We start from the raw sequence: 18110 nt of genomic DNA, 5'->3' as shown, positions 1-18110 counted from the left end.
CGAAATCTAGCATATATATCTCGTTTGCTATGTCATACTGTGTCTTTGTGTCAATAATAATAATAATAATTTATGTATTTACTACATTTATATCCCGCCCTTCTCACCCCGAACGGGACTTAGAGAGGCTTACAAATTAAATTTACATACAATATTATATTATTAGCATAGCACAATACTGGCATTAAATTACTATATTGTACCATATCAATATATATAATATTATTAGTAATATTACATATAATATATTATTATTATTATATTGTATTATTAGTATTATATCGTATTACAATATAATATTATGAAAATTATATGTATGTGGTGGTACAGTGTGTTAAAGCGCTGAGCTGCTGAATTTGCGGACAAAAGGTCCCAGGTTCAAATTCGAGGAGCGGAATGAGCGCCCGATGTTAGCCCCAGCTCCTGCCAACCTAGGAGTTCGAAAACATGCAAATGTGAGTAGATCTATAGGTACTGCTGTGGCAGGAAGGTAATGGCGCTCCATGCAGCCATGCCAATGGCCACATGACCTTGGAGGTGTCTATGGACAACGCCGGCTCTTCGGCTTAGAAATGGAGATAAGCACCAACCCCCAGAGTCGGACATGAGTGGACTTAACATCAGGGGAAACCTTTACCTATAAGTATGTACAATATGGTATATTATTATATATTACTAGCTGTGCCCGGCCACGCGTTGCTGTGGCGAAGTATGGTGGTATGGGAAATAACGTATTGAGGAACTGGTGGTAGTTAAGATAAAGGGTAAAGGTTTTACCTTACATTAAGTCCATTATAAATGGGTTATATAGCTGTGTGGAAGGGCCTGGAGTCTACACTGCCATATAATCCAGTTAAAATCAGATAATCTGCATTTGATAGGCAGTGTCGAAGAGGCCTAAGTGAGGCCTAAGTCTGCCTGCCCCCTGGACTGAGTGGGTTGCTAGGAAACGTAATGAGTGGAGCTTAGCTTTCTAACTGGCAGCAATTGGATAAAAACAATTATTCCTCTCCCTCTAATTAGGACTTTATTTTTCTTTTCTTTTTGTTGTATGAACGTAGAGGCATGGATGAGGGGTTGTGCTGCCAAGCTTAGTGTTTCTGGGATGTGTAGTTTTGTTGTTTTGTCCTAGGATGAAATTTCATTACCCTTTTATATATATAGATTGTAAATTATATTGTGTGTATATAATTAGCATAGCCTCCAGCTGATCGCAAAGGAGACAAAATGGAACTTTATTTATATACCGCCCTATCTCCTCAAGGGACTCAGGGCGGTTTCCAAACATAGCAAAAGAAACCATACAATAACTTAAAACCAGACAACAACTAAACATAGTACAATAATGAACACAAGTATACAAAACATACAAATCAATCAACCACAGAATTAAGAACTAGCACCAACATACTAGTTCAAATTGTGTTATACATACAGCAGAGTCTCACTTAACCAACATTCGCTTAGCCGACGTTCTGGATTATCCAACGCATTTTTGTAGTCAATGTTTTCAATATGTCATGATATTTTGTTGCTAAATTCATAAATACAGTAATTACTACATATTGCACAAGATTTCCCTAGCCTAAAATGATACATTTTAATATATTGGTTTTATGGTTCCCGTCCCCTTGATCTGGTCATGTAAGTGTGATTTATTGTTATAATTGTATTATTTTACTTTGTTTAATAATGTGTATTATGTTGTTATGTAATGTTTGTGTTTGCTTTTATGACTGTAAACCGCCCCATCCGGGAGATAGGGCAGTATATATATAAAGTTTTACAGTACAGTCTCACTTATCCAACATTCGCTTAGCCGACGTTCTGGATTATCCAACGCATTTTTGTAGTCAATGTTTTCAATACATTGTGATATTTTGGTGCTAAATTCATAAATACAGTAATTACTACATAGCAATACTGCGTATTGAACTACTTTTTCTATCAAATTTGTTGAATAACATGATGTTTTGGTGCTTAATTGGCAAAAGCATAACCTAATTTGATGTTTAATAGGCTTTTCCTTAATCCCTCCTTATTATCCAACATATTCGCTTATCCAACAATCTGCCGGCCCGTTTATGTTCGATAAGTGAGAGTCTACTGTATTATTATTATTATTACTATGTAGCATTACTGCGTATTGAACTGCTTTTTCTGTCAAATTTGTTGTATAACATGATGTTTTGGTGCTTAATTGGCAAAAGCATAACCTAATTTGATGTTTAATAGGCTTCTCCTTAATCCCTCCTTATTATCCAACATATTCGCTTATCCAACAATCTGCCAGCCCGTTTATGTTGGATAAGTGAGACTCTACTGTATTATTATTATTATTATTACTACATAGCATTACTGCATATTGAACTACTTTTTCTGTCAAATTTGTTGTATAACATGATGTTTTGGTGCTTAATTTGTAAAATCAAATGGCTTATCTAAAATCAGGGCCTACAACTACTGGATAAAATTGATTGCCATGGCAAATGATAGACTGCCAAAACTGTGCCTGTTAGAGCAGATAGAAAATCAACATCAGTCCTCTTGGCTAGTTCATCTGACAAAATACATTAGTAGTTGTGGACTTCCGATTCGGTATCCAAATCTCTTAGAAGAACTAGACCCAAAAATAGTGGCTCAACGAGTCCTGGATATAGAAGGCCAAAAAGACATGGCTACCCTGAGTAAAGCTGGCTCATTGAAATGGTTAAGCCGTTTTAAACATACCTTCCAAACAGCCAGGTATCTAAAGACAGAAATGCCTAAACACCTCAGGAGGGTATTGACCAGAGCCCGTTTTGAGCAGCTGGATACGATGGTCAAACACGGAAGGTTTAATCAAGTTCCATACAACGAACGATTTTGTATTTGTGGAGCATCAGAGGTGGAGGATATCCCACATGTTTTGTTCAGCTGTGAATTGTATAAGAAAGAGAGACACCAATGCCTCGGGCCATACATTATTCACAAAACACACTGGGACCCACATATTAAAATTTCATTTTTGTTGGCCGGCCAGAATCCTAAAATAACACACAAAACAGCCCTTTTCCTATTCAAAGCCACACAACTGAGAATTGCATATCTGGAATCAATTGGGGTAAACTGTGCAGGTGATGCAGATATTTGACCTGAACGGGGTCTTGTTAACAGCTTGTTTATTTTAACTTCTTTTTTTACCGCGGGTTGTATGTTGTATGTATGTCTATGTGTTAAATGTTTTGATACGGCCGATGGGCTAATCAATAAAACGTGAAACATTTCATAACCTAATTTGATGTTTAATAGGCTTTTCCTTATTATCCAAGATATTTACTTATCCAAGGTTCTGGCGGCCCGTTTATGTTGGTTAAGTGAGACTCTACTGTATATGGCAGTATAGATCCAGTCTCTCTGCCAGCTTCGTTTACACAAGATCCTCTTTAACTGGAAATATCAACGACCGAACCCTTGCAAAATGTTTGCCACGGAGCTGTGGTCTCCCCAACCATTCAGTATACAACTGGAACATCCAAAATAATAATCTGGGAAAGGCCCAAATGTGGAAAGCTGAGCATGGTTTACTTTGCCTCGGTGAAGACATTCTTCATGTTTATGCATGTCGCTCCATGTCCCAAGGGACGGGAGCATGACGTGCGGCATGCCATTGCACTGCATACAGTCATGCTTGTTTTGCTTTTTCAGCCAGCTCCAAGAATCGGAAGATCCTGGCAGCGTCGGATGTTGCTTTCGTGCTACTCTGAAGCAACTTGGTGAAGAAAGAGCCCCTTCCTTCCCCATTTATGTAATTACTGTATATACTTGAGTATAAGCCTAGTTTTTCAGCCCTTTTTTAGGACTGAAAAAAAAACCCTCCTTGGCTTATACTCGGGTGAGAGTCCTGGTGGGCTTATATTCAGGTCGGCTTATACTCAAGTATATATGGTATATTTATTATTTTTCTCTATTATTATTGGTATTGTTGCATTTACTATTTTACTCTAATTATTATTATTACATTTATTATTTTATTCTATTATTGTTGTTACTTTTACATTTATTTTACTCTATTTTTAATATTAATATATTTATTCTTTTACTCTATTTATTATTACATTTATTATTATTATTATTATTATTATTATTATTATTATTATTATTACATTTATTATTTCACTGTTATCTATATATATAAAAGAGTGATGGCATCAGGACAGCGGACAAAACAACAAATCAACAGGCCCCTCAACCTCAAAATTTGACAACACAACCCATCATTCACGGCTCTAGGTTGATACAACAAAAAGAAAAGAAAAATAAAGTCCTAATTACAGGGAGAGGAATAATAGTTTTTATCCAATTGCTGCCAGTTTGAAGGCTAAGCTCCGCCCACTTGGTCTCCTAGCAACCTATTCAGCCCAGGGGACAGGCAGAGTTAGGCCTCACTTAGGCCTCTTCCACAGATTATCAGATTTTAACTGGACTATATGGCAGTGTAGACTCAAGGCCCTTCCACACAGCTATATAACCCATTTATAATCTTATATTATCTGCTTTGAATTGGATTATTTTGACTCCACACTGCCATATAATCCACTTCAGTGTGCATACTAAACATAAAGACAACCATACAACAGACATTCAATACCACCACTACCTCAACAATTTCTCACCAACACCACCAGACAACGCCACAGCAACGCGTGGCTGGGCACCGCTAGTTATTATTAAAAGGATACATAAGCACATTTACATTGAAGAAGATGAAAATAATGATTTAATCAGAGTTGAACAGTCATATCTTAAATTACAGTTTGATGTAAAGATTCAAAAACATTTAAACTATTGATGCCTCAATTAATGTAATTTTATTGGTATCTCGGCATATACTGGAGTCAGTGTTTTCCCAGTTTTTCTGTGGTAAAATTAGGTGCCTGAGCTTATATTCGGGTCGGCTTATACTCAAGTATATACGGTAAGTCATTTAGGGAAACTGGATCGTACCATTTCAAGTATATTGGCATGAACCATATTGGACTCATTTAAAACCAGCAATCAATTTTAAGTGATCCCAGCTGGATTGCACCACTTTAATAGCACCACTTTCCCCGAAAGCCTAGTTTATGGTGTGTCTGTATTGCAGAAGTAATTCAGTTTGGCACCACTTTAACTTCTGTGACTCCATGCTATAGAGTGCTGGGATTTGTAGTTCACTCTCTTTTGCAGGGAAGGCTCCAGAGCCTGCCGAACTACAACTCCCAACACCCCATAGCAGAATTTATTCTACAGCCCACACTGGAATTCATTAATAGGTCAGTTTATTAAAAGTCTTCTCTGCCAAAGAGCATCGGAGCCAAACGACAACTCTTAGGATACAACTCAAAACGCAGATGTCTATAATCTACAGTGAAATGTAAAAAGGAAAGTATGGTATATAATATGTAAGTACTATGTTGGTAATGTAACATCTATATATATAAAAGAGTGATGGCATCACGGCGATGGACAAAACAACAAATCTACAGCCCCCCCAAACTCGAAAATTGGCAACGCAATCCATCATCCCCGCCTCCAGTAAGATACAACAAATTTACACATAAAACACTATCACAACACCAAAAAATGCCAAAACTAGGTACGCATGCGCAAAAACACCATGCTTCAAACCTTTATGGCGCTCGCGCGGCTCCAGTAAGATACAACACATTTATATGACAAACACAATCACAGGGCCACAAACGGCCAAAAACTGCAACAGGCGATATGCGCCTGCGCGCACCCCCCCATCCCTTCCCGCGCGCACACACACACCTCGCCTCAGAGCTGAAGGAAGGAAGGCAGGGAGGCCGATTCCTTGCTGGGCGCGGGATGGAGGAGGCCGCGCTGGGAGGCGTGCGGGCCTCACGTCGCTCTCTGCCCTCTCCCCCTCAATCTCCCCCCCCCCTCAGGGCCCATGGAGGGCCCCGGTTGCCGTCCAGGCCCCCTCCTCCCGCCCCTCTCCCCTCCCCCCAATGCGAGGAAGGCCCCGCGGAGCCCCCCCGCCTCACCCTCTCTCCTCCTCCTCCCTTCTCGGTTCTTCTCGGAGGTCTTCAAGCTCTTCAAGGTGAGGGGGGAAGAGGAGGGCACGGCCCTCGAGCAGGCCTGGACCTCCCCTCGAGTTGTTTGGGGCGCCAACCCCCGCCCTTCCCGGCCTCAGGACCCTTCCTTTTCCCCCTCACCCGGTTAAACGGCTGATGGGGAAAAGGAAAGAGCCTCAGGCCAGGAAGGGTGGAAGTTGGCGCCCAAAACAAGTCAAGGGAAGGCCCAAGTTGGCCCAGGCTGAGCTTCCCCCTTTTCTGTTGTTGTTATTGTTGTTGTTGTTCTCACCCACAAATTACAACCCCTCCAATGCCTCAGAAGCCCCCTTTTCCCCTCTCAAACCCTATCGCCCTCACCTTTCCCTTCCCTGTAATAATTATTAATATAATAACTGATCATCAGTTAAGAATGTAATAATCACCAATAATAATACTAATTTATTATCAGTATAATACTGATAATCATTCGAGAACATAATAATTCATAATAATAGTCAGTTCTTATTATTATAACACTGACAATCATTCAACAATGTATTAACAAATCGTAATAATAGAAAATTATTATTATTATAGTAATAATCATTCACAAATTAATAATTATTATTATAACATTGATAATCATTCAACAATATAATAACAACTAATAATAAGTAGTTATTATTTTTATCACAATGATAATCATTCAAGACTATAATAATTATTATTGTTATAACAGAAGGCGCCTCATATAATCCACTTCTAAACAAATAATATCACATTATAAATATACACTAGAATCTCACTTATCCAACATAAACAAGCCGGCAGAACGTTGCATAAATAAATATGTTGGATAATAAGAAGGGATTCAGGAAAACCAATTACACATCGAATTAGGTCATCATTATACAAATTAAACACCAAAACATCATGTTATACAACAAATTTGACACAAAAAGTAGTTCCATGCGCAGTAATGCTATGTAGTAATTACTGTATTTGCAAATTTACCACCAAAATATCACAATACATTAAAAACACTCACTCCAAAAACATTGACTATTAAAAGGCAGACTCCATTGCATAAACAAATGTTGGGTGAGATTCTACTGTAATATGAAATAATTACTGTGGTACAATAATACACAACAATATCATCTCAGGACAGTAAATAAAGATCAACACTCTAAAAACACAGCTATTCCATCCAGGAAACAATCAGGGCCATCTAACACCTCCCACCAAAGGATTCCCCCCTTCACACAGGAAACCACCCACACTTTGAACCTACAAGGCCATTCCGTACTCATCACTCTCTCATCTCAGCACAGTAAATAAACAACAACAGTCTGAAAACACACAAATTCCATCCAGGAAACAATCAGGACCACCTAGCACCTCCCAACAAAGCATTCCCCCCCTCTAACACACGGAACCACCCAAGCTTTGAAACTACAAGGCCATTCCGTACTCTGGGGCCAATTTGCAATATATTAATATATATAATAATACAATACATATATAATACAATACATTGTATATACATATAATACTGCTAATAATATTATAATACACTACAATATAATACTAATAACAAAACAATATATATATATATATATATATATATATATATATATATATATATATTACTACTAATATTGTGAAATAGTCGTATATGTTATAGCGTAATATCCTATCATATGTCTTTAATGTAATAAATGAATAAATAATACTGTATAATTTTTGTTGACGGTCACAACAAAAATAAAACCCAATGTAGATTGACCAACATCACTAAAAAAAAAGCCACAGCAACGCGTGGCCGGGCACAGCTAGTTATCTTCTATATGAACACCTTTTAGAAGCACTTGTTATACAAGCTGCAAAAGAAGGGGATTATGGTGTCGTATTAACATCAATCTAAACTGGATTTGACTAGAAACAGTGGTAGATTATAGCCCCGTCCCTATGGAATTTCTTACGTTTACTAGTAGTACAGTAGAGTCTCATCCAACGTTCTGGATTATCCAACACATTTTTGTAGTCAATGTTTTCAATACATCGTGATATTTTGGTGCTAAATTCGTAAATACAGTAATTACTACATAGCATTACTGCGTATTGCTTACGTTTACTAGTAGTAGAGTAGAGTCTCACCTATCCAACGTTCTGGATTATCCAACGCATTTTTGTAGTCAATGTTTTCAATACATCGTGATATTTTGGTGCTAAATTCGTAAATACAGTAAATACTACATAGCATTACTGCGTATTTCTTACGTTTACTAGTAGTACAGTAGAGTCTCACTTATCCAACGTTCTGGATTATCCAACGCATTTTTGTAGTCAATGTTTTCAATACATCGTGATATTTTGATGCTAAATTCGTAAATACAGTAAATACTACATAGCATTACTGTGTATTTCTTACGTTTACTAGTAGTACAGTAGAGTCTCATCCAACGTTCTGGATTATCCAACGCATTTTTGTAGTCAATGTTTTCAATACATCATGATATTTTGGTGCTAAATTCGTAAATACAGTAAATACTACATAGCATTACTGCGTATTTCTTACGTTTACTAGTAGTACAGTAGAGTCTCACTTATCCAACGTTCTGGATTATCCAACGCATTTTTGTAGTCAATGTTTTCAATACATCGTGATATTTTGGTGTTAAATTCATAAATACAGTAAATACTACATAGCATTACTGCGTATTTCTTACGTTTACTAGTAGTACAGTAGAGTCTCATCCAACGTTCTGGATTATCCAACGCATTTTTGTAGTCAATGTTTTCAATACATCGTGATATTTTGGTGCTAAATTCGTAAATACAGTAAATACTACATAGCATTACTGCGTATTTCTTACGTTTACTAGTAGTACAGTAGAGTCTCACTTATCCAACGTTCTGGATTATCCAACGCATTTTTGTAGTCAATGTTTTCAATACATCGTGATATTTTGGTGCTAAATTCGTAAATACAGTAAATACTACATAGCATTACTGCGTATTTCTTACGTTTACTAGTAGTACAGTAGAGTCTCATCCAACGTTCTGGATTATCCAACGCATTTTTGTAGTCAATGTTTTCAATACATCGTGATATTTTGGTGCTAAATTCATAAATACAGTAAATACTACATAGCATTACTGCGTATTTCTTACGTTTACTAGTAGTACAGTAGAGTCTCATCCAACGTTCTGGATTATCCAACGCATTTTTGTAGTCAATGTTTTCAATACATCGTGATATTTTGGTGCTAAATTCATAAATACAGTAAATACTACATAGCATTACTGCGTATTTCTTACGTTTACTAGTAGTACAGTAGAGTCTCATCCAACGTTCTGGATTATCCAACGCATTTTTGTAGTCAATGTTTTCAATACATCGTGATATTTTGGTGCTAAATTCGTAAATACAGTAAATACTACATAGCATTACTGCGTATTTCTTACGTTTACTAGTAGTACAGTAGAGTCTCACTTATCCAACGTTCTGGATTATCCAACGCATTTTTGTAGTCAATGTTTTCAATACATCGTGATATTTTGGTGCTAAATTCGTAAATACAGTAAATACTACATAGCATTACTGCGTATTTCTTACGTTTACTAGTAGTACAGTAGAGTCTCATCCAACGTTCTGGATTATCCAACGCATTTTTGTAGTCAATGTTTTCAATACATCGTGATATTTTGGTGCTAAATTCATAAATACAGTAATTACTACATAGCATTACTGCGTATTGAACCTCCTTATTATCCAACCTATTCGCTTATCCAACGTTCTGCCGGCCCGTTTATGTTGGATAAGTGAGACTCTACTCTATATATTGCAATGAATCCTTTACTTAAGGTATCCACTACTTGTATTCTCATTCACTACATTAATATAGTTTTTAACATAAACGAATACACTTGGCAACACTTACGAAGGTGTTATGGAAAAACTATTCCTATTTATAGCTTAAGTGCCAATTATGTCAAATAGAAATAAAAACCAGACAAAGTCTTATTGTTGACTTAATAACATCTTAGGATAAAACACCATGGAGCTATGGCAGCAAAAGTGATGCCAATCTGCATTAATCGAGGGATAGGTTTGCAAGCCTAGCCTCATTTCGGGATATTTGTCCATGTTGCTTTTCCCCTAGTGACCTCGATGCACTATGGTGCAACTGGGATCGATACAGGGAAACACACAAATGTCCTTTGTGGCGTCACACATAAACAAACACACTATCAGATCTTGCAATATCAGGCGCAACTATGGTTTCAATGCCATCTTTGACGTCTTGTTTGAGCCAAAGCGTTTTCAAAGTCCATGACTCAAGCTGGAAAGGTACGATTTTCGGCTCAGGCACATTTAGGATGTAGTTGAACAATATCCCAGAATACTAGTACTGTATATACTCAAGTATAAGCCTAGTTTTTCAGCCCTTTTTTAGAACTGAAAAAAAACCTCCTCGGCTTATACTCGGGTGAGGGTCCTGGTGGGTTTATATTCAGGTCGGCTTATACTCAAGTATATATGGTATATTTATTATTTTTCTCTATTATCATTGGTATTGTTACATTTATCATTTTACTCTACTTATTATTGCTACTATTCCATTTATTTTAATCTATTTATTATTAATATTAATACATGTATTATTGTTCTGATATTATTGTTGTTATTGCATTTATTATTTTACTGTATTTATTATTGTTAATACATTTATTAATTTACTCTATTATTACATTTATTATTTTACTGTATTTATTATTATTATTACATTTATTATTTTACTCTATTATTATTATTAAAAGGATACATAAGCACATTTACATTGAAAAAATTGAGAATAAGGATTTAATCAGAGTTGGACAGTGTTATCTTAAATTACAGTTTTATATAAATATTCAAAAATGTAATTTTATTATTATCTATTTTTATTTCTGAGATTTATCGCTCTTGGCTTATACTTGAGTCAATGTTTTCTCAGTTTTTTGTGGTAAAATTGGGTGCCTCGGCTTATAGTCGGGTCGGCTTATACTCGAGTACATACGGTATATTTGTAGCATATGCAAACAAACACAATAGTCTACGCACAAAAGAACACGTAATGACCAAATAATAATATCATGTATCCCAAATAAGAAGCTCAATACAGTGTCATAAGAATACAATGAAAAGGGGGCAAACAATAATAATGACTATATCTTCACATATAAGCCAACATATACCTTCCCATATATAATAATAGTAATAATAATGATTATATTTTCCCATATAAGCCAATAATAATAATAATAATGACTACATCTTTCCATATACATCAACATATATCTTCCCATATAAGCTGCCAATAATAATAATAATATCTTTCCATATAAACCAATAATAATAAGGATTACTGTATAACTTCCCATATAAACCAACATATATCTTCCCATATATCTTCTCATGTAAGCCAATAATAATAATAATAATAATAATAATAATTATTATTATTATTATTATTATATCTTTCCATATAAACCAATAATAATAAGGATTACTGTATATCTTCCCAAATAAACCAACATATATCTTCCCATATATCTTCTCATGTAAGCCAATAAAAATAATAATAATAATAATAATAATAATAATAATAATAATGATGATGATGATGATAATTGACAAGAAGCAACTGGAAAATCAACAAGAAGCAACTGGAAAAGCTGACGCGATACGAGGATCTAAAGATCGAACTACAAAGACTCTGGCACAAGCCAGTCAAGGTGGTCCCAGTGGTGATCGGCACACTGAGTGCAGTGCCTAAAAACCTTGGCCAGCATTTGAAAACAATTGGTGCTGACAAAATATCTGCATGCATTATTCACTCATACATCACATAATCCTAGACACTTGGGAAGTGTCCAATGTGTGATCCAATACAATAGCCAGCATAGTGATCTTGTTTGCTGTTGTGTATTATTTTTTGTTTATCAAATAATAATAATAATAATAATAATAATAATAATTCAGACTATATCTTCCCATATAAGACAACAGGTAGGATTGGTACATCTACACTGTAGAATTGATGCAGTTCCATGGCTCAATATTTTAGAATCCTGAGAGCTGTAGTTTGGCATTTTTTTGGCAGAGAAGGCAAACCTACAATTCCCAATTGGCACTTCACGTGGTGCCAAACTGTGTCAGTTCGATAATGTGGATGCACCAAGAACTGGCAGTTTATACTACTCCATCCATAATATTGCTTTATTTATATCCTGCTCTTCTCCCAAGCAAACAAGGCAGGGAATACAATGAAACAAACACCCATCTAGTTGCAAAAACACAAAAGCAAACAAACATTCTGATTGCAACAGTATGTCATAGCAATGCAATTATTGCCAATTACTGTATATACTCGAGTATAAGCCTAGTTTTTCAGCCCTTTTTTTAAGACTGAAAAGCCTCCCTTGGTTTATACTCGGGTGCGGGTCCTGGTTAGCTTATATTTGGGTCAGCTTATACCCGAGAATATATGGTACATTTATTATTATTGGTATTATTACATTTATTATTTTTCTCTATTCTTGTTGCTACAATTACATTTATTTTATTCTATTTTTATTATTATTAATACATTTATTATTTCACTCTAATCTTATTATTATTATTATTATTACATTTACTTTTTTACTCTATTTATTATTACATGTATTATTTTCCTGTATTTATTATTACATGTATTATTTTACTCTATTATTATTAAAAGGATACATAAGCACATTTACATTGAAGAAGATGAGAATAATGATTTGATCAGAGTTGGACAGTGTTATCTTAAATTTGGGCGTTATGTAAATATTCAAAAACATATTCAAATCCCGGGAGCGGAATGAGTGCCCGCTGTTGCTCCAGCTCCTGCCAACCTAGCAGTTCGAAAACATGCAAATGTGAGTAGATCAATAGGTACCGCTCCAGCGGGAAGGGAACGGCGCTCCATGCAGTCATGCCAGCCACATGACCTGGAGATGTCTACGGACAACGCCGGCTCTTCGGCTTAGAAATGGAGATGAGCACCAACCCCCAGAGTCGGACACGACTGGACTTAACGTCAGGGGAAACCTTTACCTATGGTTAAGCACTCCTTGAGCCAACTTTTTCCTGGGGGAAAGGGTCTCTTTTTTTGTTGTCGAAGGCTTTCATGGCTGGGATCACAGGGTTGTTGTATGTTTTCCGGGCTGTATGGTCATGTTCTAGAAGTATTCTCTCCTGAAGTTTCGCCCACATCTATGGCAGGCAACCTTTGAGGATGCCTGCCATAGATGTGGGCGAAACATCAGGAGAGAATGCTTCTGGAACATGGCCAGACAGCTGGAAAAATGAACAACCCAATAATAATAATAATAATAATAATAATAATAATAATAATAATAATAATATAAGGAAGAGGAAGAGGAAGAGGAAGAGGAAGAGGAAGAGGAAGAAGAAGAAGGAGGAGGAGGAGGAGGAGGAGGAGGAGGAGGAGGAGGAGGAGGAGGAGGAGGAGGAGGAGGAGAAGAAGAAGGAGACAGAAGGCCTGATCTTTGCAGCCCAGGAGCAAGCCATCAGAACAAATGCAATTAAGGCCAAGATCGAAAAATCAGCTGATGACCCAAAATGCAGACTGTGCAAGGAAACTGACGAAACCATTGATCCTATCCTCAGCTGCTGTAAGAAAATTGCACAGACAGACTACAAACAGAGGCACAACTATGTGGCACAAATGATTCATTGGAACTTATGCTTCAAGTACCACCTGCCAGCAGCAAAGAACTGGTGGGATCACAAACCTGCAAAAGTATTGGAAAATGAGCACGCAAAGATACTGTGGGACTTCCGAATCCAGACTGACAAAGTTCTGGAACACAACACACCAGACATCACAGTTGTGGAAAAGAAAAAGGTTTGGATCATTGATGTCGCCATCCCAGGTGACAGTCGCATTGACGAAAAACAACAGGAAAAACTCAGGACCTCAAGATTGAACTTCAAAGACTCTGGCAGAAATCAGTGCAGGTGGTCCCGGTGGTGGATGCCTGCCATAGATGTGGGCGAAACATCAGGAGAGAATGCTTCTGGAACATGGCCAGACAGCTGGAAAAATGAACAACCCAATAATAATAATAATAATAATAATAATAATAATAATAATAATAATAATAATAATAATAGAAGGAAGAGGAAGAGGAAGAGGAAGAGGAAGAAGAAGAAGAAGAAGAAGAAGAAGGAGGAGGAGGAGGAGGAGGAGGAGGAGGAGGAGGAGAAGAAGAAGGAGACAGAAGGCCTGATCTTTGCAGCCCAGGAGCAAGCCATCAGAACAAATGCAATTAAGGCCAAGATCGAAAAATCAGCTGATGACCCAAAATGCAGACTGTGCAAGGAAACTGACGAAACCATTGATCCTATCCTCAGCTGCTGTAAGAAAATTGCACAGACAGACTACAAACAGAGGCACAACTATGTGGCACAAATGATTCATTGGAACTTATGCTTCAAGTACCACCTGCCAGCAGGAAAGAACTGGTGGGATCACAAACCTGCAAAAGTATTGGAAAATGAGCACGCAAAGATACTGTGGGACTTCCGAATCCAGACTGACAAAGTTCTGGAACACAACACACCAGACATCACAGTTGTGGAAAAGAAAAAGGTTTGGATCATTGATGTCGCCATCCCAGGTGACAGTCGCATTGACGAAAAACAACAGGAAAAACTCAGGACCTCAAGATTGAACTTCAAAGACTCTGGCAGAAATCAGTGCAGGTGGTCCCGGTGGTGATGGGCACACTGGGTGCCGTGCCAAAAGATCTCAGCCGGCATTTGGAAACAACAGACATTGACAAAATTACAATCTGCCAACTGCAAAAGGCCACCCTCCTGGGATCTACGCGCATCATCCGACAATACATCACACAGTCCTAGACACTTGGGAAGTGTTCGACTTGTGATTTTGTGATACGAAATCCAGCATGTCTATCTTGTTTGCTGTGTCATAATTCTATATATATAAAAGAGTGATGGAATCCCAGCGACCGACAAAACAACAAAACTAAAGGCTCCCCAACCTCAAAATTTGATAACACAACCCATCATCCACGCCTCAAGGTTGATACAACAAAAAGAAAAGAAAAATAAAGTCCTAATTAGAGGGAGAGGAAGGCTTGTTTTTATCCAATTGCTGCCAGTTAGAAGGCTAAGCTCCGTCCACACATGACCTTGGAGGAGTCTACGGACAACGCCGGCTCTTTGGCTTAGAAATGGAGATGAGCCCCAACTCCCAGAGTCAGACACGACTGGACTTAATGTCAGGAGAAAACCTTTATCCTTTACGTTAACTACCACCAATTCCTCAATACTTTATTTCCCATACCACCAGACTTAGCCACAGCAACGCGTGGCCGATCACAGCTAGTAAAATAATAATACAGTAGAGTCTCACTTATCCAAGCCTCGCTTATCCAAGTCTCTGGATAATCCAAGCCATTTTTGTAGTCAATGTTTTCAATATATCATGATATTTTGGTGCTAAATTCATAAATACAGTAATTACAACATAACATTACTCCGTATTGAACTACTTTTTCTGTCAAATTTGTTGTATAACATGATGTTTTGGTGCTTAATTTGTAAAATCATAACCTAATTGGATGTTTAATAGGCTTTTCCTTAATCCCTCCTTATTATCCAAGATATTCGCTTATCCAAGCTTCTGCCGGCCCGTTTAGCTTGGATAAGTGAGACTCTACTGTAATAATAATAAGGTACTTCACAACCTCTGAGGATGCCTGCCATAGATGTGGGCGAAATGTCAGGAGAGAATGCTTCTGGAACATGGCCAGATAGCCCGGAAAACATACAACAACCGTGGTCTCCTTTTGAATAAATAGGGTTTCCTTATGGTAAAGCACTCCTTGAGCTAACCTTTTCCTTGGGAAAATGGGAAACAAGGCAACTACAGTAGAGTCTCACTTATCCAACATAAACGGGCCGGCAGAAAGTTGGATAAGCGAATATGTTGGATAATAAGGAGAGATTAAGGAGAAGCCTATTAAGCATCAAATTAAGTTATGATTTTACAAATTAAACACCAAAACATCATGTTATACAACAAATCTGGCAGAAAAAGTAGTTCAATACGCAGTAATGCTATGTAGTAATGACTGTATTTATGAATTTCGCACCAAAATATCATGATACAGTCGAGTCTCACTTATCCAACACTCGCTTATCCAACGTTCTGGATTATCCAACGCATTTTTGTAGTCAATGTTTTCAATATATCGTGATATTTTGGTGCTAAATTTGTAAATACAGTAATTACTACATAGCATTACTGCGTATTGAACTACTTTTTCTGCCAAATTTGTTGTATAACATGATGTTTTGGTGCTTAATTTGTAAAATCATAACCTAATTTGGTGTTTAATAGGCTTCTCCTTAATCTCTCCTTATTATCCAACATATTCGCTTATCCAACGTTCTGCCGGCCCGTTTACGTTGGATAAGTGAGACTCTACTGTATATTGAAAACATTGACTACAAAAATGCGTTGGATAATCCAGAACGTTAGATAAGTGAGTGTTGGACAAGTGAGACTCTACTGCAGGGGTCCCCAAACTAAGGCCCGGGGGCCGGATGCGGCCCTCCGAGGTCATTTACCTGGCCCCCGCCCTCGGTTTTATAATATAATATATTGTATATACATATAATATTGATAATAATATTATAATGTAATACAACACTAATAGTATCACCATATAATAATATTAATTATATATTCTATATTACATATAAAATTACTAATAATATTACAGTATAGTGGTATCGTTCAATATAGTAATATATAATGCTAATATTGTGCTATGCTAATAATATAATATATTGTATGTACATATAATTTGTAAGCCACTCTGAGTCCCCTTTGGGGTGAGAAGGGTGTGATACAAACGTAGTAAATTAATGCAGTAAATAAATAAATAATAAATAAATACGTTTTAGACTTAGGCTCGCCCAAAGTCTGAAATGACTTGAAGGCACACAACAACAACAACGACGACAACAACAATCCTAATTAACTTGACTACCTCATTGGCCAGAAGCAGGACTACACTTCCCATTGAAATCCTGATCAATGTATGTTGGTTAAAATTGTTTTTATTTTTAAATATTGCATTGTTCTTTCATTGTTCTTGTTGTTGTTGTTTCTGCACTACAAATAAGACATGTGCAGTGTGCATCAGAATTTGTATTTTTTTTTTTTCAAATGATAATCCGGCCCCTCAACAGTCTGAAGGATTGTTATCTGGCCCTCAGCTTAAAAAGTTTGAGGACCCCTGCTCTACTGTATAAGATCTCCTTCTGAGTAAATAAAGTCTCCTTGTAGCAGGTGTTGAACCAACTTTTTCCAGGGGAAAAATGGCCAAGAAGGGCAGCATAGGGTCTCCTTGGTCTCCTTCTGGCTAAGCTCCTCTTGAGAGAACCTTTTCCTGGGGGAAATGGCAAAGAAGGCAACGAATCTTCCTGAGTATGTGGGGCCAAAGGGTCCTAGAGGGAGCTCATGGGGTCCCTGGGGTCTCCTCCTCTTCTGGGCAAGCTTCCCGTCCCCGAGAGGCAATTGTCGGGTCTCTTTGGTGGCGTCCGGTGCCTTACCTCCTCCGGGGGCGACCAAGGCTTGAAGGGTGAAGAGGAAGACGAGAAGAGGATGAGGAGGAGGAGGAAGGCTTGGGCTGGCCATGGAGAAGCCCCTGCGTGTCTCTGGCGACTGACTGAAGAGAGGAGGCTCCGGACGGACGGGAAAAGGAGGAACGAGGGCGGACCAGAACCGAAGAGGAGGAGTAAGAAGAGAGGAAGGAAGCGGAGGAGGAGGAGGAGGAGAAAGAGGCCACGCTCCTCGCCAGGCAGGGCTCCTCTCCTACCGTGTTTCCCCGAAAATAAGACAGTGTCTTATATTCATTTTTGCTCCCAAAGATGCTCTAGGTCTTATTTTCAGGGGATGTCTTATTTTTTCCATGAAGAAGAATTCACATTTATTA

The 18110-nt window shown here is 37.6% G+C and overlaps 1 protein-coding gene across 2 annotated transcripts in view; it reads right to left on the bottom strand.

Annotated features, from left to right (window-relative positions):
- The window catches only part of LOC103282655 (interleukin-13 receptor subunit alpha-1), a 44221-nt gene extending 26343 nt beyond the window's left edge, over positions 1-17878 (bottom strand). The window contains exon 1 of one of the 2 annotated variants that reach the window (XM_062963766.1): positions 17728-17878. In XM_062963766.1, coding sequence (XP_062819836.1) covers positions 17728-17812 — 85 coding nt within the window. In that variant the 5' untranslated portion in view covers positions 17813-17878. Of the gene's footprint in view, positions 1-5649; positions 5905-17727 lie in introns of those variants that run through there. The other variant, XM_062963767.1, reaches the window with a different exon arrangement.
- Between the last annotated feature and the right edge of the window lie 232 nt (positions 17879-18110).

This window comes from Anolis carolinensis, unplaced genomic scaffold, assembly GCF_035594765.1.
Source record: "Anolis carolinensis isolate JA03-04 unplaced genomic scaffold, rAnoCar3.1.pri scaffold_12, whole genome shotgun sequence".
NCBI lineage: Eukaryota > Metazoa > Chordata > Lepidosauria > Squamata > Dactyloidae > Anolis > Anolis carolinensis.
Note: the sequence above shows the minus strand (reverse complement) of the source record. Positions and strands in the feature narration are given on the sequence as shown.